Source organism: Geotrypetes seraphini, chromosome 15 (assembly GCF_902459505.1).
Source record: "Geotrypetes seraphini chromosome 15, aGeoSer1.1, whole genome shotgun sequence".
In the NCBI taxonomy this organism is placed as follows: Eukaryota; Metazoa; Chordata; class Amphibia; order Gymnophiona; family Dermophiidae; genus Geotrypetes; species Geotrypetes seraphini.
This window is the reverse complement of record NC_047098.1, coordinates 61,935,498-61,959,311: the sequence shown is the minus strand read 5'-3', so window position 1 is coordinate 61,959,311 and position 23,814 is coordinate 61,935,498. Positions and strand designations below refer to the sequence as shown.

The window sequence follows — 23,814 nt, the reverse complement described above, 5'->3', positions numbered from 1 at the left end:
GTGTCCCCATGTCTGGTGCAGCTCCTGATTCTGAAGCCATGGAGACTAATGCCTCCACTTATAAAGTTGATGGACCGGACTGCAGAGGTCCTTTTATGTATTTGAGAATAGCATGCCAGGCCCAAGGCACTAGTTGTGAGCATCTGTCATAGATGGTCTTACCACACTTCAAGCACTTCTTAAAAACCACTGGAAGACTTCTGGTTCAATAGTCTAAGACAACAAAATAAAAGACCCAGCCAGGAGCTCAGGCCTAAGGAGGCTGCGATCCATGAAAACAGAGATAAAACTAAATAAAAAAGCTGAACACTAAGAAAAATGCAGGGTATAAAGTAAAATTAAAATTCTGTCCCATGTTACTGACAGTGAAAAAGTCAGGAAGGGGAAAAACAACACATTTTAGGAAAAACAGAAGTGTCTTCACTGCTCTACAGAAAAAGTGAAGCTGTGGGGGCCCCCACGAGTCAGGCGGAAGGGAAAGCACACACACAAGGGCAGTCAGTCTTGCAAAAGGCTTCTAGAAACTATAAAACGCTGTGAAGAGTAAGCCAGTAAGATGGGCATTTGACACCCTGAGCCAGTGCGTCACCTTAAGCCAGTTCTGTTACCCAGTTAAAATCATGTCTCAATCCGTCTTCATTTTTCTCTAGCCATATGATAATCATAATTTTAATGTCAATTTTTTCAAGTCCTATAACTAGCCCTGTCATTTGTTGTACTTTATTGGAAAACCTTATCTATGAAAAAAACAAACAAACAAGTAATAATCCAGACTAGACTATATCTTTTTGCCAAACTACTCTATATGATGCTTACCTAGTATATGCTTCTCCTTCATTGCCTTTTCTTTCAGTTTATCAGCGAGGGCTATGCAGCCCACTTGGCGACACTGGAATTTGGTCACCATTCACGTTCTAAAAAGAACAACTCACGGATGATCCTGCGGAAAGGCAGCTTTGGTCTGCACACTCAGCCCGAGTTCCTCAGGAAAAGGAACCACTTACGTAGGACTATGTCTGTGCAGCAGCCAGACCCACCCTCATCTAACCCAAAACCTGAACGTGCCCAAAGCCAGCCAGAATCGGACAAAGACCATGACAGACACTTGCCTCCCATGTCTTGGGTTAGAAGTGGAGGCTACAAATTTGAACCTTGCCCGTAAAGCTAAACTCAAAAGAAAGAGCAAACAGAAAAGTGTTTGGCTACCTGTTAAGCTTGAAAGTTTAATTCGGAAGCTATTATAGAGGTAGGTTCTCAAAGAACAGCTGCTGAAACTTGTATTTTCTGAAATGACATATTTTTTTTTGTTTCTGTCTTAAAGGAAAAAACCCTAAATGCAAAAGCTTGCCAGGCCAAGTAGAATATTGAATTAAATACCAACTTTGTTTATTTTTTAAACTGCAGTAATACTGTAATAAGAAGTAATGTGGTAAGTTACTCAAAATTTTAACCAAACTGAATATTTTGTTCACCCAACAGTGAACAAGACTTTAACAAATATGAAATTATTTTTCTATAATTAAAAAAATACATATGGATAAAGTTAAAAAGGGTTTAGGTAAGCCTACTATTATAAACTTTTCTTGATGGGGAAAAAGGATAAATAAACTTACTGACATGCAGACAGCTTGGGCAGCTGTATCAGCTCTTGGTATAAATCAATGGTCTCCAACTCCAACCCTTTGCAGGGCCACATTTTGGATTTGTAGGTACTTGGAGGGCCTCAGAAAAAAATAGTTAATGTCTTATTACAGAAATGACAATTTTGCATGAGGTAAAACTCTTTATAGTTTATAAATCTTTCCTTTTGGCTAGCTAAAGAGACATATAATCAAGAAAGTGCTTTATTTTACTTTTGGGATTATGTTAAACATACTGAGGGCCTCAAAATAGGACCTGGCGGACTGCAAGTTTGAGACCACTGGTATAAATTATCCTGTGAGAAGTACATGTGAGAAGTACAAGATAGGAATATAGGGCCCAGTATTCAGACTGAGTTAAGCAGACAGGAGAGGCTCCTACACCATGTCTGTCCGTCCATGTTAAAAGTGGGCAGGAAAGGGGTGGTACAAGGGGTGGCACTGGGGAACAGCCTGTGGTTATGCAGATGCCGGCAAAAATTAGTGCTGGGGTCTGCACAGCTAAGCAGGTACATTTAGGACAGCCCAAAAGCTGTCCTAAATTTACCCACTTAGCCATCCAGATCCTGTAACTGAATATCGACTGAGACTTACATATCTTGGTTTTAATTTTTAAATCCTCCTGATCCTCCCCTCCCCCAATGCTATCTTTACTCACTGATAACACTAGTGGAAGTGTTGGGGGCAGGAGCAAGGCTTCCTTACTGCTGCCCCTTGTGGCTGCCTGTGGAAAATGGCTGCTGCAACTTCTTGCGGTAGCTTCATGATACTACATAGCAGATGTTTTCCACAGGCAGCCACAACGGGCAACAGTGAGGGAGCCTTGCTCCTGTCCCCAACGTTCCCACAAGGACCACTAGGGAACAAAGGTAGGCCCAAGGGTTGTTGAATCCCAGAGGCTGGGTGGAGTGGGTAGGAATGGGGACCAGGGAAACCTAAAAATTATAAAATCGAGTTTTGCAGATCCCAGCTGTCTTATACAGGCCCCCAGGTCAATATTGGCCAGAACCCGAATAAGGCTCAGCGACCAGCCTCGCAGGATTTAGACCCCAATATTTGGAGCATGTGCCCAAACGTGGCCCAGCACTGAATAGCTGCAGCTTATCTAGCTGGCAACGATCAGCGTTTATAAAAACATTGACCACTACTGGCTGAATACAGAACTTCTCTTTGGTGCTAAAGTTATAAAATATTTTATATCCTTTAACCAACAAGAGTATTTGTTTTACCACATATTCAGGCTGCATATGAAACCTTCATGTTTCCTGCCTGATGTGAGCAAGTATCTGCTTCAGTTTAATGGGGGCACACGATATCAAATTATGCTAGTGTACAGAAAGCAAAGTTTACGAGCAAACTTTATGCGATATTTGGTAATACTACTCTTAAGAAAATTCATAGAAATCTGTTGGGATGGATATCTTCACACTTAAGCATTTATTCTTCATTGCTAGCTTTTTAAATGTTATGTGCAGTAGACAATTTAAAACAGATTTGTTATAAGCAGACATTTAACAGTTGTTACATTGAACACATCTTAACAGCCCTGACAGAAATGTCTTTAGTAATAAACAAGCTGATTGGAGGGCAAAAAGAGTTCATAGGGTTGGTAGAATGGGCAAGGAGAAATTCTTATCAATCTAAATTCTGTCCCATTAATGTGAGAGTTTAGTTTATTTTGAGCTTGATGTACTGCCCTTCCAGGAAAATCAGAGCCGTGTACAATTTAAAAACAAGATAAAAAATCCAAAAGAGACAGGAACAGAACAGAATGAGAACAGAAATTAGTCTGAACCAGGGTAAATGCTGGCATAGGTCAAGTGGTAAACTAGAGTGGATTTTATGGAGAGTAAGTTAAAAAGGATATCATTCTGAAGCGAAGGGGCAATACATAAGTCGACTCTAGTCAGGAGCAGTAAAGTGGGGGCAAAGCTAGATGGGATGTTGTGGCTGTAGCAATTCAAAAGCAAACATGTTTAATATAGCCAGGGCTGTGGAGTCAACTCAGACTCCTCAGTTTCTGGTACCCACGACTCCGACTCTGACTCCAGGTACCCAAAATGTCTCCGACTCCAACTCCTGAACATAACATAACATTTTATTTGTATACTGCTATATGAGGTACTTTGAAGCGGTTAACAGAATTATGTTTGTTTTATGTTTATGTTTTAATAACATTTGATATACCGCTTAAGCATATTACAGATCCAAGTGGTTTACAATAAAATACAGTTACTTAGAGCTTCCCTATCTGTCCCGAAGGCTCACAATCTAGCTGAAGTACCTGAGTAAACAATCATTAAAATAGAAAAGATATAACAAAATTCCAAGAATTGTGAGGGAAAGGTACAATTCAAATAATTTAAAAAAGAAATAAAAAGAATATATTAAAAATATACAAATAAGTTTAAGAGATTGGAGACTGAGCAAATTAAATTCCAATCTGGTGCTAAATCCAATCATCAATCTGGTCCAATGGAGCTCCACATCTGCAAGGAAGGATCGACACAGAGAAGTGATGGTGGGCTGTGGGGCTGTCTCTGCCAGAGGTGAAGAAATCAATGGCTGCAATCTGGGCCCAAAAGCAAGAAGGCAAAGAAACCAGGAAGAAAAGGCAGGCCACAAAAGGTCATCCGATGCTGTCACCAGCCCACTGCACACCATCCAGGCAGGCCCCACCGATGCAAGCCAACAACACAGCCTCTGTCAACTGTCCTTGGTGCCGGCCCGCCAGAAAAATGATGCACAACAATCTCCAGCACCAGAAGGAAGGCGCCAACAGTGCAGCCATCAGGTACAATGCAGTCCCGCCAGCAAGAAAGGGAAGCTGCGGTCCCCAAAAACCACTCCAACTCAGTGCCCGATGCAAGCAGTGGCATCCACAGCCCAGCCAACAAGTAGAAGACGAGAAGAGAGAGCGCAGGGCAGAATTGGGCTCAAAAACAGCAGCTGCTTCACTCACAGTCACAACCTCGGCATCCAAAAGAGAGAATAGAAGAGCTGCGATCCTGCAACAATCCTCAGCCGTCACCAAATGCAGGTAGGAAAGGCCTCGGCTAAACTTAACAGTTCAAAGCCTTCAGGTTCTATAATGGCCAAACTCCTACATTCAAAGATGTTAGTGATTTTCTGACTCGCCCAGGGTAAAATTAAAAGTAAAATGAACAGAACAACATAAAACTATAAATAAAGTAGATGAAAGAAACAAAATAAAGTTAAAACCAGCAAAATAAAACTAAAGGCTGAACATAATCAGCACGAAGTACAAATACAGTGATCTAAGGTAAAGCAGAGTTGGAGAGATACATGGGAACATAGATCAATGCTCTATCAAGAACTTAGTTTATAAGAACATGAAATATGCTATGTTGGGTCAGACCAAAATCAAATCCAGCACTCTGTCTCCAACAGTGCCCAAACTGGGTCACTATAAAGTACACAGCAAATCAGTGGTGTAGCGAGGGAGGTTGGCTCCTGGGGTGGTGGTGCCCGGCATCACCATGCCGTGGCCCCTCCCCCAAACTGTTTCATACCACTCTTTCCCACTACTTGGGTGCCTCCCCATGTTTTCCCTGCCCCCCCCCCCCTGTGTACCTCTTGAAATGTTCACCAGCGTTAGCATCTTTCACCTGCTGCCCACACTGGCATCGGATCTCATCTGACGTCCTAATACGGTTTGAATGTATAAATAAGAACATAAGAATAGCCTTACTGGGTCAGACCGATGGTTCATCAAGCCCAGTAGCCTGTTCTCACAGTGACCAATCCAGGTCACTAGTATCTGGCCAAAACCCAAGGTATAGCAATATTCTATGCTACCAATACAGGGCAAGCAGTCACTTCCCCCATGTCTTTCTCAATAACAGACTATGGACTTTTCCTCAAGGAACTTGTCCAAACCTTTCCACATCTACTGGCAATCTATGAGGTCAGAGAGGCCTAATCTTCAGGTGCAAATACGGAAACACCCCTACAGCTCTTCTTTGAACCTTTTCTAGTGCTGCTATATCTTCCTTGAGATAAGGCGACCACAATTGAATGCAATACTCAAGATGAGGTCTTGCCATGAAGCGATACAGAGGCATTATAACATTCTTAGTCTTGTTAACCATCCCTTTTTCAATAATTCCTAGAATCTTTTTACTTTTGCGTTCCAGAGCTTAACTATTCTCTCAGTGAAAAAAAATTCCTCCTATTGGTTTTAAGAGTATTAACTTGTTATATCCCATTCATGATTTTATAAACCTCTATCTTATTCCTTCTCAGTTGTTTCTTCTTTACCCTGAGATTTAACTGCTTTTATGAAGTTTCACCCAAAGTGATGTACAGCTTGACATAAAAATGTAATTTTTGCTAACAGCAAAATAGTAGTAAAATGAGCAAATATAAACATAAATACAATCTTAGGTAAACTTGGAGATAGCAGATTGAATCCTAATAATAAGATGACCATGAAACTGTAGCAGAAATATAAACATTTAACAGCACTATAAAACAATTATACATAAATATACGAGAAATCTTCAAAAGGTTGCTACACTTTTATTTTTTAAACACTGAGGCTTGTATGGATGCTGCGGGGATAGTAGACAGTGGTTACAGGGATGGTGGTTGCGGGGATGGGGATACATTTTTTCCCTGTGTCATTCTCTACTCACAACCTCAGGGTGATGAGGCAGCTGCTCTAACCACTAGGCCACTCCTCCATCTGTCTAAGGCAGTGACACTTCTTAAGAGCCCTCTACTAGTCATGCTTCAGAATGCTGAATGAGTTGAAGCTGGTGCAGACTTTTTTGGTCTGGCCAATGGAGAGAGCATTAGAGTAGTCCAGGTATCATGGCATGGACCGCTGTGGTCAGACTCATCTTTTTTTAATATATGGAGATTGTGTAGTTGCCACATGTGGTAAACAGTTTTTAAATATTGAATTTGCAGGATCCCAGGTTCAAACACCTATTAAATATTAATCTATGAAATATTTGTCTCAGAAAGCTTCAATGTGAAGAGTTGTTAATCTACTATGTCCTAGAGTAGGACAAGCTTCCTTCAGACTCTGGAACTCTTAAATCCTACTCTTTATTTTCTAGATTTGTAAAAATTAAGGGCCTCTTTAATCGCGATAAATGCCCCAGAGCCCCAAAGGTCTTTTGCCGCACAGCACTTGCTAGTGCAGCTTCATAAAAAAGGACCTAAGATTTTTCTTCTTCAATATTTTAGTGATTTAACATATTTACTATGTTACTTTTGGCAATGCTTTTTAATTCAATTTTTTTTTTTATTATAATTGATTTTTCTTCTTTTAGAGGGATAGAGGGTGGTGAATTTGATATACTTCCTTTCTATGGTACAACCAGACAGTTAACATTTATTTCTGTGTTCTTTCTTTGCCCCTAGTGAGCTTACTAAAATCTTTGTACCTGTGGCAATGGAGGGTTAACAAACTTGTTTATTTTGAGCTTTTAGGTTTTGCTGTTTTAACTTGATTTCCTTGTATTATTTTTTTGTCTTCAATGTTTAGTTTTATTATTGGATTTAGATTGATTGGTACATATTCAGCTGGCAGAGGTCAGCAATTTTTGTTTTTTTTTAAACAAAAGGCGCAACCAGGAGAATCACCTCCACATGTCAATAGCTGGCTAAAAAATGCTGGGCAGACATACAGTGGAGCTGTCCAAAAACACAGTAGTATTTGATCATTTGAACACACTGCTTTATTTATGTGGCGACTGAACACACACATGTTTTGGCCTAAATGGGCTGTCTCAGGAGTTTTCGCTTCTTAGTAACTGTGAAGTTTACATGCTCTTGTTAGACTTTGAAGGGTGCCTTTTTATGGTGATGTTGCAATTTGAGATATATTTTACTTTGCAATATTTATTGTGATTCCAACAAGACTCTTGAGGCAGGCCATTTAGGCCGACACACGTGCGTGTTGAGTCACCGCATAAATAAAGCAGTGTTGACAAGTTATATGGGCCCTAGCTGAGTACTGACTGGGACCCCCATAAACTTAAAAAAAAAATCCTCTTCAAGCCCCTCCATCCCTAGCCTGCCTGCTTTCCCTTACCACCCCTAGCTTGATGGCATTTTTTTTTTTTTTTTTAACGACCCTGGCTTACCAGTAGCCCTGGTGGTCCAGTGGGAGGGTGATAGGGATAGGAGCAAAGCCCATTTGTAGCTTGCCTTCTGCAAAAGCCTATCATGACCTCTTGCAGCAGTAGGTAGAACTTTTTTTTTTTTTGGGGGGGGGGGGCTACCTATGTGGTGAGAGGATACTCACATAAATATGATCATATAAAGCGCAGTTCTGTCTTTTATGTGGTGCTTCGGAGCCATTAAATGTCAAATATTTATGCTTTAGATTGCTCTCTATACTTGGAAATTCAATGCTGGAGCCTGGACCTAGCTCAGCACTGACTTTCTGGGTTTAATGCCAGCTGAACATCGGGCTCGTTGTTCTTTAGTTAGAATTTTTGAGGATGAAGTGAGTTACAAATCCTGGAATTTAATTAATATACGAGTTCCTGGTAGAAGGGGTGTTTCCTGAGAGGCTATAGTACTCCATGGTTATTCCAGTTAAATGAAAATGTCTGCAGGGGGTGGCTAGATAAAAACCAAAAACTTTTTATTTAGTAGGTACTTGCCTGCTCTTTTACATGATTCACCATCCAAAGTAATTTTTCTCCATAAATAAAATGCTCAAAACTCAAAGCATTCATCTGCCTTAGGATGGTTTGAGACAAAACCAATTAAGCCTTAACAAGCCAGAAGATGTGATTAAATTAACATAGAAAGAAAGATAAGTTTCTTACCCTTGATTTGCTCTTTCTTTGCTCTAGTTCTGTGATTTTGCATTATAATAGGAACATTTGTTCCTAAAGGTTTATGCCTTTGATGTATTCTTTAGGATCAACCTAAAAACTGAGAATTATTTACTTTAGCTGTCCAGCTTGTATTCACCATTTGGATAAAGGGTCTCACTAGTAGAGTGCTTGGCATGACTCTATGATAGCGCTAAATAAAATGGTGTAAAACCCCCATTATGGAAGTATAGAATAATGATGTATCTATAGAGATCCACACAACTCCAAGGTGGCCACAGCTCAATACATAGAGATGAAGACTAAATTTCTCCAGTGCCCAAGGTTAACAACCAGAACTAATCTTGGTGGTTAAACCATTAGTTGAGCTATCATCGAATATAGTCTTATTTTCTCTAAGAGCTTTTTATGTTCTTATTGTATGTGTAACATATTATGGACTGTTACTCATATTGGTACTGCATTGTTTAAATACTGTATTATACTGCTGTAAAAGCGTGGTACTTAGCTCGGGTGGACAAACACCCGGCAGGAATCACACGCCTGGACTGACGGAAGATCTCCGTTTCGCTCTGTTACTAATACTCAGAGCTTCCTCAGAACAGCAAGGTGTTAAGCTTCAATGTAAGCTATGGTCCATAACCGACTTCCCCACTTTACACAGTGGGGAAGTCGGTTATGGACCATAGCTTACATCTTATATTGCATTTCTTAGAAGTACATGTAAGAGGTCAAGAAACATCTCTCTCAATCACAATGAGAATGATATCCCCTGAGAACGTGCAGCGTGAATCTCCAGACCAGGTACCCTGGAGTTGTAAGTAGTCAACTGGTATAGTTTTATCCTTCAAGTACCTTTGGTGAACCCAGTGTATATACTGAAAAAATACGACCACATCACAGAGGCATACCACGACTCATACTGGCTCCCAATACAAGCAAGAGTACATTTCAAATTCTAAGGCCTACTATTCAAAGCTATTAACGGAGACAGCCCAACCTACTGGAACAACCGACTAACTCAATCCACCTCAACCAGACACAGGAGAACCCACTCACTATTCACACACCCGCCAACCAAAAATGTCAAACGACGAAAACTATATGACAATCTAATGGCTACCAGAGCAGCAAAACTAGACAGACAACTCACCAATCTGCTATCTTCGATCACAGATTACAAAACCTTCAAAAAATAAACTAAAACTCTACTCTTCAAAAAATACATAAAACCTATTTAACACGACCAGTTCCTTCCCAAGCTTCACCTACTACACTCTCAATGACTTTCCCCTCCCCCTGTATTCCTACTTACTTGTACTTGACATCCCTACAATGTGACTTTCATTCTGTTTCTCTTCCTCCCCACAAATATGCATGCATTCAAAAACATCACTGTTATTCTAAATATTCATTGTATTCAAGGAATTCATTGTTATGTCTTCGCTGACTATCCAGCTCTTCTTATTGTAAACTGCCTCGAACTACTTTGGCTTTGGCGGTATATAAAAAATAAAATAATTATTATTTATTATTACTCCTTATCAAATCTAAAATGTTCAAATTACCCAACATGTATTACCTAATTTCATGACAATTCTTATGTAATCCACCTATATATCTTGTAACTTCATGACAACTCTTATGTAATCCACCTTGAACCGCAAGGTAATGGCGGAATAGAAATCACTAATGTAATGTAATATTGTGGATTTTAATTCTTGACGATCAGAGTTAAGATCAACTGCTAAATATAATGATGAATCTGGAGATAGGCAAACACATCCCCCTGCGATAGGTTGAATTCAGGGAAGGAATTTATAAGGACGATTGTGCAGTTTAAGGTTAAAATGTAGGAAGCACTACTTCCTCATTCACAGGGAAAAGCGTGACCACCTATTCGCAGGAATGAGTATATAAAACTGCTTTATGATAATGAAATTGAGTGAGTCATAAGTGATTAAGGTTTGAAGGATGCAAATTCTTCCAGCTGATGAGATGCTTAAAAGAAGTGGATGACATGTACTCATATAATGGGTTACAGGAGAAATATAAAGACTATTGAAGGTCCAGGAGATTTATGTATTGGCAATTTGACATGAAGACTCTTCAGGAACCTGGAAATCAATTGGGCACTAGAATCTAGAAGTCTACCTCAGGGGACACACCAGGTTAATTTATTTATTTATTTTAGAATTTTCTATACCGTTTAGCACTAAAAAGCTTACATAATTTAAATACATAAAAATGTACTTGGATAGAGCATTTTTGGCATCCAAAGTGATATAAGGTTTTGAAGTATAATAATTAACAGGGTTGTAACTATTAATAAGCACCAGATGTAAAAACATAGATTGGACAGCAGGAAAAATCACCCCCCAAAATGGCCCATCCAGGCGGCTAATTAAGGTAGCTGGGATAGTAACTGCCACTCCATACAGGTTGCCCTCCCTAACATTTTAGAAGTCTAAAAAGTCCATTTCACTGCTGTTTTTCAGCTGTGATTAATGTTTAGGTTTTTTGTTTTGAAGTGCACTCCTGAAATATTACTTGATGAGCAAAGGTACAGAATTTCCTTTGTAGTGTTTAATCATGGCAGCAAAGATACCAAACTGACGGAATAAAACAGGCAATGCTAGTAAACCTGAGATTAAACTTTTTTTCTCTGCTGTATGAACCTAGAATTGAAATTTTGTTAAAATAATTCTAAAAGGCTGTGACATTAAAAGACTTTGATTGTGTGATTATGTGCACATGTATATAAATGTATATATTTACTAATTACTAAAGATGTAAACTTTTAATATGGCTTTCAGAGACATTTGTAGCTATTGTTTGTTTGGGTTTTTTTTTTTTTTTATAATAGTAATGTTTTATTTTGTGGTCATGTAAATATGTTAACTAAAGATGTAGAAATATAAGCTATTCAACAAATGAGTAGTTTATAGAGTTTAATCTAAATTAGATAATGAAATATTTCAGTACAAAGTGTTGACAATGCTTGTTTTCCTGCACCAAAGGCACTGAGCAAATGATATATTATTGCTTTACCAAAGTTTTATTTTTGTTCATCGTTTTGACTCCCCAGTATAGTGTCATCCTGAGGACGTGAACAAGTGAGCTTATCCAACCAAGAGTCGCAATGCTCCTCACTTTTGAGACTGGCATAAAGCCAGCACCTTTTTCTACTAACATGAAGAGGCATGCAGTTTGTAAGGCTGTAAAACACACTGCTGATGTTTCTTCATACATTTCAACTATTTAAAACTGATTTACAATGTTCTTAAATTATGGCTTAAAGGGGGGGCACATAAGTAAAATTCAGTCTGATAACCAAATCTGACCTTTATCAAAAAAGGGACATTTCAAGTTGACTTTGTGACTGCTCTCGAATACCAATGACTTCTGTGCAATCATTTCACCATCGTTCTCCCTCTCTTATAGTCAGTTATAAGAAAAGGGAGTATGTTTTTCCTTTAGCCAATATGTCCAGTGATGAGAATCAGTGTATTAAGTTTTCATTGAGCTTTAAGTATGAAGAAAAACAAGTCAGAAGTGTGATATTTTAGACAGCTTTGATACAGTATTCCATGTATTTCTTTTTGATAGTGCTAGCTTTGTTCTTATCCCTATCCCAAAATGATTAAGTTAGAAGCCCCTCCTCTTCCCACACCATGGTATAGCTGGTCTATCCATTCCAGGTTAGAAGGGGAATGGGAAATACATATATAAAACACACAAATTGCCATCTCATAAGCTTTTCTATTCTAGTGAGCCTCAGGTAGAAAAAAAAAGTGATTGCTAATATTAAATTAGTTTAGCAGATTAAAAATAAAAAAGAAGAGTCACTTAAAGGTATCACACTTATAAAATGATATTGTGAAAGTGTATTTAATAACTTAACATGACCAAGGCATGCAACCAAGTTACAAAAATATGTAAGATAAGGAGAAATTTGTTCTTACCTGCCAATTTCTTTTCCTTGACTCCTGCAAGACCAATCCAGACAAACAGGCTGTACCACCTTAGCAGATGAAGGCAGACACACAAGAACAGCAACACCGATCAAAGGGAGAGGTGAATTGAATCCTAAGGGTGAGCGATTGATATTACAGGGAGACTCTCTGGCTCTGTTTGGCACTTAATCTACCCCTGCACAGCATTTCTTTTTCTTTTTCCTCCACCCCGATCTGGAACATGTCTCTTCTCTCCACATCTAATATTTCAATTCCCCCTCTTTCTTCCTTTCCCCATGTGAACCATCTCTCTTTCCTCCTGCTCCATGCATCCATTTTCCCCTTCTCTTCCTTCCCCTCTCTTTCCCTGCCTTCCCAGCCTGTGCAGCACTCCTACTCCCCCAACCTATGCAGCGTCTGTTTCTCTCCTACCCCCTCAGCCTGTGCAGCATATTTCTCTCCCTCCCTCCATCCCCAGAGCCTGTTACAGCACCTCTTTTTCCCTCCCCCCCAACCCATTGCAACATCTCTGTTTCCTTCCCTCCTACCCCCAAGCATGTCAGCAACTCTGCTTCCCTCAGGCAGCAGTTCCTCCTACATGCAACCGGGGTTGACCTGGAAGGCTTCCCTCTGACACAAAATGTGTCAAAGAAAAGCCTTCCAGGTCAGCGCCAGTAGCGTATAAGAGGAATTGCTGCCAGTGGCCTGTTGAAAAGGCTGGAGAGGAGGACAACAGCCTGGTAGGCAAGCAGGCTCTCGTAGGAGCTCTAGAGATGGTACTTCCATTCCCACAAGTCTAGAGGGGATTCCTGCAGATTCACAACAGCCTCATTCCTGTGCAACTCTTTAACTGAAACTTTCTTTTCTATAGCAGATGATCCTAGATTGAGAATTTTGTGCCCATTGAGATATAAAGTTTTACATGTTCTCAGGAAATATAAATGGGGTGGAGGACTTAAAATTCTATTTAGATCTTTTTTTAATGCTGTGTTAAAACATAAGAATAGCCAAAATAGGTCAGGTCAATGGTCCATCTTGCCCAGTATCCTGTTTCCACAGTAGTCAATCAAGGTCACAGGTACCTGGCAGAAACCTAAGTAGCAGCAAAATTCCATGCTACCAATCCCAGGGCAAGCAGTAGTTTTCCTCATGTCTGACTATGGCTTTTTCCTCCAAGAACTTGTCTAAACTTTTTTTAAACCCATCTACTTTAACTGCTCCTACCACATCCTCTGGCAATGAGTTACATTACATTACATTACATTAGTGATTTCTATTCCGCTTGTGCCTTGCGGTTCTAAGCGGATTACATTTGAAGATGGCTGGTCATTTCCAGGCGATGACAATACAATTATATGTATAACTTTACAAACTTTGCATATCTAACTTTACATAACTTTTCTTACATAACTTTACATAACTTTGCGTGGAGTTACTTTGTGTTCCAGAGTTTAACTATTCTTTGAGTGAAAAAAATATTTCCTCCTGTTGATTTTAAAAGTATTTCCTTGTAACTTCATTGAATATTCCCATGTCTTTGTAATTTTTGAAGGAGTAAAAAATTGATTCACTTGTACCCGTTCTAAACCACTCAGGATTTTGTAGACTTCAGTCGTATCTCCTCTCAGCCATCTCTTTTCCAAGCTGAAGACCAAGACCTCTTTAGTCTTTCCTTATAGGAGAGGAGTTCCATCCCCTTTATCATCTTGGTCGCTCTTTGAATCTTTTCAAATCCTGCTCTACTTTTTTTGAGATACAGCAACCAGAATTGAATGCAGTACTTAAGGTGAGGTTGCACCATGGTGAGGTTGCGCAATGGAGTGGTCCAGAGGAGGGTGACAAAAATAGTAGGAGGTTTGCACCAGAAGACATATGAGGAGAAACTGGAAGCCCTGAATATATACCCTAGAGGAAAGGAAGGACAAGGGAGATATGATTCAGACATTCAAATACTTGAAAGGTATTAATGTAGGACAAAATCTTTTCCAGAGAAAGGAAAATGGTAAAACTAGAGGGCATAATTTGAGGTTGAGGAGTGGTAGACTCAAGAGCAATGTAAGGAAATTCTTCTTTATGGATAGGGTGGATACATGGAATGCGCTACCGAGAGAGGTGGTGAAGAGGAAAATGGTGACAGACTTCAAAAAACCATGGGATGAACACAGAGGAATCTTGAATCAGAAAGCCGTTCTTTCGATATATTAAGGGGAAACGACCCGCGGGGCCGTTGAATGACCATGGAATAAAGGGAGTGCTAAAGGAGGACAAAGCCATTGCCATCAAACTGAACACATTTATTGCATCTGTGTTTACCGAAGAGGATACACACAACATACCGGAAGCCGACAGGCTATATGCGGGAAACGAAGACGGAAAACTGACTGGATTGATGGTCAGTCTAGAAGAGGTATGCAGGCAGATTGATAGGCTAAAAAATGATAAATCCCCAGGACCAGATGACATCCATCCGAGAGTAATCAAGGAACTGAAAGGGGCTATAGCTGAACTGCTTCAACTAATACCCAATCTGTTAATCAAATTGGGAAGGATTACAGAAGACTGGAAGGTGGCGAAGGTTCGAGGGGTGATCCGGGAAACTACAGACCAGCGAGTCTAACCTTGGTACCGGGAAAGATGCTAGAGGCGCTAATAAAGGACCGCATCATTGAGCACCTTCATGGACACGATCTGATGAGGACCAGCCAGCATGGCTTCAGCAAAGGAAGATTTTGCTTGATGAACTTGCTGCACTTCGAGGGGATAAACAGACGGATAGACAAGGGTGACTCAGTCAACATTGTATGTCTGGATTTTCAGAAGGCATTTGACAAGGTTCCGCATGAATGACTACTTTGAAAAATTGCAAGCCATGGAATCGAGGGTGAAATACTCATGTGGATTAAAAACTGGCTGGCAGATAGGAAACAGACAGTGGGAGTAAATGGACAATACTCGGACTGGGAAAGCATCACCAGTGGAATGCCGCAGGGTTCGGTGCTTGGACCCGTGCTCTTCAACATATTTAAAAACGACCTGGAAATTGGTATGAGTGAGGTGATTAAATTTGCAGACGATACGAAGCTATTCAGCGTAGTGAAGATGCAGGAGGATTGCGAAGACCTGCAACGTGACATAAACACGCTCGAGAAATGGGCTGCGACATTGCAAATGAGGTTTAACGTGGATAAGTGTAAGGTGATGCATGTCGGTAACAAAAATCTTATACAGGAATACAGGATGTCCGATGCAGTACTTGTAGAGAGACCCCCCAGGAAAGAGACGGAGTACTGGTCGACAAGTCGATGAAGCCGTCCACGCAATGTGCGGTGGCGGCGAAAAGGGTGAACAGAATGCTAGGAATGATTAAGAAGGGGATCACGAACAGATCAGAGAAGGTTATCATGCCGCTGTACTGGGCCATGGTATGCCCTCACCTGGAATACTGCATCCAGTACTGGTCGCTGTACATGAAGGACATGGTACTACTCGAAAGGGTGTAGAGAAGAGCGGCTAAAATGGTTAGGGGATTGGATGAGCGAGAGATTAGAAAACCTGGGCCTCATCTCCCTTGAAAAGAGAAGACTGAGAGGGGACATGATAGAGACATTCAAGATACTGAAGGGAATAGACTTAGTAGATAAAGACAGGTTGTTCACTCTCTCCAAGGTAGGAAGAATGAGAGGGCACTCTCTGAAGTTAAAAGGGGATAGATTCTGTACAAATGTGAGGAAGTTCTTCTTCACCCAGAGTGGTGGAAAACTGGAACGCTCTTCTGGAGGTTAGTATAGAGGAAAACACCCTCAAGGGATTCAAGACGAAGTTAGGTTAAACTAAACTAAAGCTTAACTTTGTATACCGAGTCATCATTCTGAAAAGGCTCGACTCAGTTTACAGCAATTAAATAAATAGGGAATGATTTACAAATGATAAATAGAAGATAATAGCAAAATTTCAATAGAATTAATTTTCAAAATGTTTGGCAAATAGAGTAGTTTTTAAAGATTTACGGAAATATTGAAACAAACTGGAACTCCTTAAAAAAAAAAAGAGGAGATCATTCTAGAGTTGAGAGAATTTAAAGACCAAAGATTGACTGAAGATCTTGACTCCTTTAATCCCTTTTTTAGAAGGAAGGGAGAGTTTACCTCTTGCAAAGGAGAATTGGTAAACATTCCAAAATAAAGGAACCAGAACGTATGCAGGTAAGGCTAGTCTCAGTTAGGGCACTGGTTTTTGACCTAAGGGGCCGCCGTGGGAGCAGACTGCTGGGCACGATGGACCACTGGTCTGACCCAGCAGCGGCAATTCTTATGTTCTTATATTGAAGAACTAAGGCCAGTACTGGGCAGACTTGCACGATCTGTGTCTGTATATAGCCGCTTGGTTGAGGATGGGCTGGGGGGGGGGGGGTTTCAATGGCTGGGATAGTATAGATGGGCTGGAGCTTTGACGGAGACTTCAGTAGTTGGTACCAGGCAGAGCTTTGGATCTTTGCCCAGTAATAGCTAAAAAACCCAACAATTTTTTAGATTTAATCAGGTTGGGCAGACTGGATGGACCATTTGGGTCTTTATCTGCCGTCATCTACAATGTTACTATGATACAGAGGCATTATAATATTCTTAGTCTTATTTACCATCCCTTTTCTAATAATTCCTGGCATCCTGTTTGCTTTTTTTGGCTGCCACCGCACATTAGGCAAAAGGTTTCAACGTATTGTTTACAATAACACCTAGATAGATCTTTTTCTTAGGTGCTGTCCCCTAAAGTGGACCCTCCAAGATTCAGTTAAATTGTAGTTACTTGAAACTGCATTATGCTTATTTCAGGGTTCAACATTTGTGGTGTCTCTCTGCTGTAGTTTGGTATACTGTCCAGCAGGGAAGTAGGTCACTAATAAGGAGCATCTCTGTTATTAATTCTGCAGTTCAGCAAATGATAAACTATACCCTATAGCTGCAGTTATCTGAAAGTTTAGACTCATTTGGATTCTATTGTCCCGAGATTGATGTCTCATGAGAAAGGTCACTTGCTTGACATTTTAGCTTTGTGTAATGTTGGTAGTACTAATTGCTCATTGAGTTTTAATTCCTGTGAAATCCCATAGTCAGGCCATTTTTTAAAAATTAGATTTTACTCTATTTTGGCAAGATGATATTATAAATAAGGATAAGACTAAGTCAACTGTTATGCTGAGAGAGAAGGTTGGGTCCAAAGCTTTTTGGGAACAAACCAATTTAATGTTGAACTCTGTCGACAACATGCATTATTTTAGATTGGATAGTGCTGATAATATTTTGGATACCATTGCTCCTTATAAAAGAAGAATTAAGATAATTAGGAGATCAGAGAGGTGGTTTGATACAGAACTAATGACTTTAAAAAGGTAATGTAGGAGACGAGAGAAAATCTGGAGGAAACTTCTCATTTTAGAGCATAAGTGCTGGTGTTCAACAGTATCTCAATACAAAATATTGATAGCTGTTAAAAAGAATTGTTATTCTAAGTTAGTTGGCCAAGAATATAAGAAGCTATTTAGTTTAATTGATTCCATTGCTAAATTAGATTTGACTATGGATTTGAATTCAGGTATCCCCACTACCAATAGCATGACCTTTTAAAAATGAGGTGGAGTCAATTAGAACGAACTCAAAATCTGCTCCAGTGGATTAACTATGGGATCACTTTGAACTCCTCATAGTACAGGAAGTTAGTGCACTTTTAAAGAAATATGCTAAATCTCATTGTAGTTTGGACTTTTGTCCAGCCTATGAAAGAAGGCAGCTTTCCTTTTCTAAATGCTCTAACTCTATGGTTAACTAGTCAACTGGATATGGGTAATTTTCTTGAACATCTGGGTAATATATTTTAAACACCTATTCCAAAAGATAACATGCAAGAAACCAATAATTATCGAACAGCTGCCTCTATTCCACTTTTTGTTAAAATCATGGAGGGTTGTATCATTCAACAACTAGATAATTATTTAGATCAGTATGATATTTTACATTCTTCTCAATTTGGTTTCTGTAGGAATTTCAGTACTGAAACAGTAGTAGAGTTTCTTATTGTTTGGGGAAAAATTCTTTTTGAGCTATGGTCAAAATTCTATAATTATTCAGTATGATCTTTCATGTGCCTTTGATCTGATGGCTCATAACCTCATGCTAACAGCACCAATCCCCCTCCCCTTTTTTTTACAAAACTATAACATGGTTTTTAGTGACAGCTCCAATGCTCATAGGAATTCCATGAGTATCGGAACTGTTACTGCCATGGCCAGCGCAAAGAACCATGCTACGGGGGGGGAGGGGGGGAATGTTAAGTGAGACAGGTATTCAGGGTGGAGAACTGAAATGGTTTTATAGGGGGGGGGGGTTCCTCATCCTGTCATGATAGTGTTAAGGCTAGAATTTTTTCAGCTCCTTGGTGGGCCAACTGCAGCGTACCTTAATTTTCCCCCCAGTCTCCTTCTCTATTTAATGTTCTGCTTAGATCATTGGGCACAGTACTTGGATAATCTAGAGTTAAAATTATCATCACAGTTCTGCTCCCAGTTAAGGAGGACTGCCTATCAAATATGGGCAACATTTTAGGGTATGTAACATTAATTGAGGATTGATATCATTTAATTGGCTCAAATTAAATCGTAATAAGACTAAATTGTTGTGGATTTGTCTAACAGATCATCTGTGGGTGTCTCAAGGTTTTACTATAGGATTAGATAAATTTACATTTGATGTTTCCTCAAAGCTTCTGGGGGTGGTGATGGACAGCTGTTTCACTTTAAAGTCCCAAAGTAAGAACACTTTTTACATCTTAAAAAAAGTTAGAGTAATTCATAAATATTTAGAGTTAGACACTTTTAGTCTATTAGTTCAGGTTCTGATTTTGTTGAGGCTTGACTATTGTAATGTTTCCTATGTGCGGTGTTCTAAAATTGTGATGAAACAACTTCAATTAGTTTAGAATACAACTATTTGCTTGATTTATTTGGCTCACAAATACGATGCTGTAACTGTTTTCTATTTAGGGCTGCACTGGCTCCCGTCAAATCCAAAATTCAGTTTAAAGCATGTACTATTATTTTTTAAATTCTATATGGTATGGCACTCCTGTATATGACTGAATTGATATCTCTTCTTCATAATGGTGCTCAATATGATGATACGTGTAATCAGTTGCTATGCTTTTTATCCATAACAGGATACTTCATTCTTGTTTTACATACCAAGCAGTCTTACCAGCTGGCATAAGAATGTTAAAAAATTATCCACTGTTTCATACAGCATTATGGACCGAAGGTCTGATCCGGAGATGACAGTTCTTATGTTCATTAAACCTTTCTAAGTATGATTTAAATTTGGTAGTTTGTAATTCTCACAAAGTTATTGTACTGTCCTATTTATGTTTTATAGCTCCTGGTTATAATGCTTACCACCAGTATTATCTTTTTGTAATCCTTGCAGAACCCATTGTTGGTAGTTATAGAACATAAGCATGTAATAATCTTCAACCCTATGGAACCTCCCTTATCTCCAAGAGAATGGCTGACCTGTTCCTAGCTTGTGACCATCTTTGACCACTACACATAATACTGAGATTGCACTAAAGACTCAGCCCAAATCTTGGGGATCACTTTGGATAACTGCTTTAATTTCTTTGCTCCTAGTTTAGCCATAGTACAATTTAAATCACAAGCATCTACTTGTTAGATAAAAGATTTATGAAGACCAGACGGTGGTCATAAGTCACTCTTTGATAATCAGAAGTCTTACTCTTGGCCCATCAGCATTCTGTCATTTCTCAATGGATTTCTAATTCCATATGCTTCTGCTTCTACTCTCCATGTAACTCATCAGCACATTCCGTTCCTTGTTTTCTACACATTTACTCACACTTCACTCGTTCTTCAAGCTTCAGTGTTGTCGCACCAACCCTTCGGACCTCCCTCCCTTTTCGAGATGTCTAGTCTGAAATTTCGTTTAAGGAATTTAAAGCATTTCCTTCATCTCAGTTGGACATTGGAATCCAATTTGCTTGACCTGCCCCACTGTAGCATTGCCACTTTGGTTTTGTCTTTTATGTACTTCCACCCCTCCCTTTGTATCTAAAGTTAGTATCTCCCTGCACTCTTTCCCCTTATATTTACTGATCATATCTAAAGTACCCTTACTGAGTTCTGCCTTTTTTTTTTTTTTTTTTTCCTAATTCCTTGAATCTACTGATAATTTGCAGCACAGTAAGTAAAGGTGAACTAAAACAAACTTGCAACACCATCTGCATCATATAGTGGAGGCAGAGAAATGCTGGCTGGTTCCAGGCTGACCACTCCTTTTATTAGCAATGTCAACAGCAAGCTCAGGCCTCTGCTGTTAGAGAGTGATATAACCCATCTATCTGGACTGGCAGAGCAGGCTGAAAAGGAATTTGTTTTGGACGATATCAGATACAACCCAAGTCTTGATAGACAATTGCTCTAATGGGTCCTTTAACAAAGGTGAGCTGTCAAGCAGTACACGCTAAATGCTGAGCCACCCATTCTATTCCTATTGGCAGTTTGGCATTTCGTACCTTTGTAAGAGCCCACCTAGACTATTTTATTAGAAGTTAATACCTAATTTAAAAAAACATATAATCATCTTAACCCAAGTCCAAATTCTTTCCAATAAGCAAATCTCTATCAAGAATATTCATTGAGGATATCCTGAAAACCTGAATAGCTGGGTGTTCACCCAGGACAGGTTTGAGCAACACTAATCTAATTACATATGAATAAAAATATAATTCACAATGGTTATTCTCTGCTATGCAGCATGTTCTGAATATAGTTTCCTTATGCTCTTTAAGCAGCAGAAATCTCATAACATTTTCTAGAAACAAAATAATTTATAAGAGGTTTTCATTATAATATCAAAGGATAGTTTGTTTAACTTGTTTTCGTTAATAGATATAGAGCTTTGAATCATCATCACCTGTAAGTCTTGACCCTATTATGTTTCTAATTTTAATTCATATTCATGCTTGTTAACCTAGGAAAACAGAATGCCAGAAATTTTATTATTTTGATTGATGTTTATTATGTTGCTTGATAGAATTTATGGTAGGGTTGCTATAATTTTAAATAATTATGTAGATGAGAGTTCTTGGTGGAGGTGGTTAATTAGACACCACTAAGGGGAAGATTCTCAAAACTTCACAGTAAAATCCGATGGGCTGCTACCAAGGTCACAATTGTAACAATTTTAAAAAGGTGAGTCAGTTGCAAAAGACCCCACATGCAAATGAGGTTCACGTAGGCTCGCTAAATTTACTTGAGATGAATCGTCGGTGGTAGCGATCAGCACATACGCAGAATACACCATCATATTTTTTAAAAAGCAAAGATTGCGGGAAGAAAGACGCCCACTCTCTCCCGCCACACTCGCCCAACATCTGGACACCCACCTTTGGCAGCAGGTGAGATGCTGCATTCACACAATCCCCCAACTCTACCTCCCACCACAGCAGGAGGGATGCCAACTTTCACCTGTCACCCCCCCCCCCCCCAACCTTATTCAGGAAGTTCAGCCAGAGAGACACCTGCCTTGCTCTGGCTGGCAAGCCTGCCTCTTACAAAATGGCAGGCCTTCCTCTTCATGGTGCATCCTGGGATGGATGACAGCGGGAGGGAGTGGGCATCCCTCCTGCTGTGGTGGGGGGTAGAGTCGGGGGATTGTGCAAGCATGACGGGAGAAAGTGAGCATCTCTTCTGCTGATCTTCGATTTGATTTTTTAAATTTTAATTTGGGGGGGGGAGAGTCAGGATCAGTTGTCAAACCTTACTTTCCTGTCAATGCCTGAGCCAATCAGCGCTCATAGAAACATAGAAAGATGACGGCAGAAAAGGGCCACAGCCCATCAAGTCTGCCCACTCTATTGACCCACCCCATTAAGTCTGAATGCTAATGACCTAGTTCCTTTACTCGACCCTCGTAGGGATCCCACGTGGATATCCCATTTATTCTTGAAGTCGAGCACGCTGGTGGCCTTGATCACCTGCACCGGAAGTCTGTTCCAGTGATCTACCACCCTTTCTGTGAAGAAATACTTCCTGGTGTCACCACTAAATTTTCCTCCTCTGAGTTTGAGCGGGTGCCCCCTTGTGACCGAGGGTCCCTTGGGAAAGAATATATCGTTTTCCACCTCGACACGACCCGTGACGTACTTAAATGTCTCAATCATGTCACCCCTTTCCCTGCGCTCCTCTAGGGTATAGAGCTGCAGTTTGCCCAGTCTTTCTTCGTATGAGAGACCCTTGAGCCCCGAGACCATCCTAGTGGCCATCCTCTGGACCGACTCAGCTCGAAGCACATCTTTCCGGTAATGTGGCCTCCAGAATTGCACACAGTATTCCAGATGGGGTCTCACCATGGTTCTATAGAGTGGCATAATGACTTCAGGTTTATGGCTGACGAAGCTTCTATTGATACATCCCATCATTTGCCTTGCCTTTGATGAGGCCTTCTCTACTTGTTTGGCAGCCTTCATGTCTGCACTGATGATTACCCCCAAGTCCCGTTCCTCTGAAGTCCTAGCTAGCGTTTCTCCATTCAAGGAGTATGTTCTGCATGGATTTCCTCTGCCGAGATGCATGACCTTACATTTTTTAGCGTTGAAGCCTAGCTGCCATGTCGAGGACCAGTTTTCTAACGTGATCAGATCTTGTGTCATACTATCCTGGAGGTTACTTTCACACACTCAGGCACTGATCAGAAAGTACAGCTATGACAGTTCAGACCTGTCAGCAAATTTTGGCTGCAAATGTGGCTCAACGAGGTTATAGAGAATCGCTTGCTCATTTTAAGATTAATGACCTCGTTGTACTACATTTGCATGGCAGTATCGTAGACTGCTAGAAAACTTGGAACAAACCACGGTAAGCTGTTTTGATAATCTGCCACCAGAACCGATTTATCAAGCATGTTAAAGGTACATTTTAGTTTTGAGAATCTTCCCCTAAGCTCTGTTTAATTTGAGTGAAGTCAAAACTTTAACATAATATCCGTAGTGGGTCAGATCAATGGTCCATCTAGCCCAATATCCTGTTTACAACAGTGGCCAATCCAGGTCACAAATACCTGCGAAAGACCCAAATAGTAGCAACATTCCGTGCTACCAATCCCAGGGCAAGCAGTGACGTCCCCTATTCTGTGCATATTACATTATTGCTTGGAAAGAGCTTTATATAATGGAAACACAATTGGCCAATTATGCCTTCTAAACTGAAAACATGCTTAAAGGTTGCAACCCAGTTTGAAGGTTCATTTTATGCTTAATATCACTTCATTCTTCTATACCAAACACTAGTTATTTTTAGACTTCAGTAAGCATATATTACAGGACAAACGTTCAACT

At 40.0% G+C, this 23,814-nt stretch overlaps 1 protein-coding gene across 8 annotated transcripts in view; it reads left to right on the top strand.

The window, feature by feature from the left end:
- The window catches only part of PITPNM3 (PITPNM family member 3), a 407,952-nt gene that overhangs the window by 380,913 nt on the left and 3,225 nt on the right, over window positions 1–23,814 (top strand). For 6 of the 8 annotated variants that reach the window (XM_033921390.1, XM_033921386.1, XM_033921389.1 and 3 more), the window contains one exon: window positions 854–1,714. In XM_033921390.1, coding sequence (XP_033777281.1) covers window positions 854–1,162 — 309 coding nt within the window. In that variant the 3' untranslated portion in view covers window positions 1,163–1,714. Of the gene's footprint in view, window positions 1–853; window positions 1,715–10,505; window positions 11,218–23,814 lie in introns of those variants that run through there. The other 2 variants (XR_004537057.1, XR_004537058.1) reach the window with 2 other exon arrangements.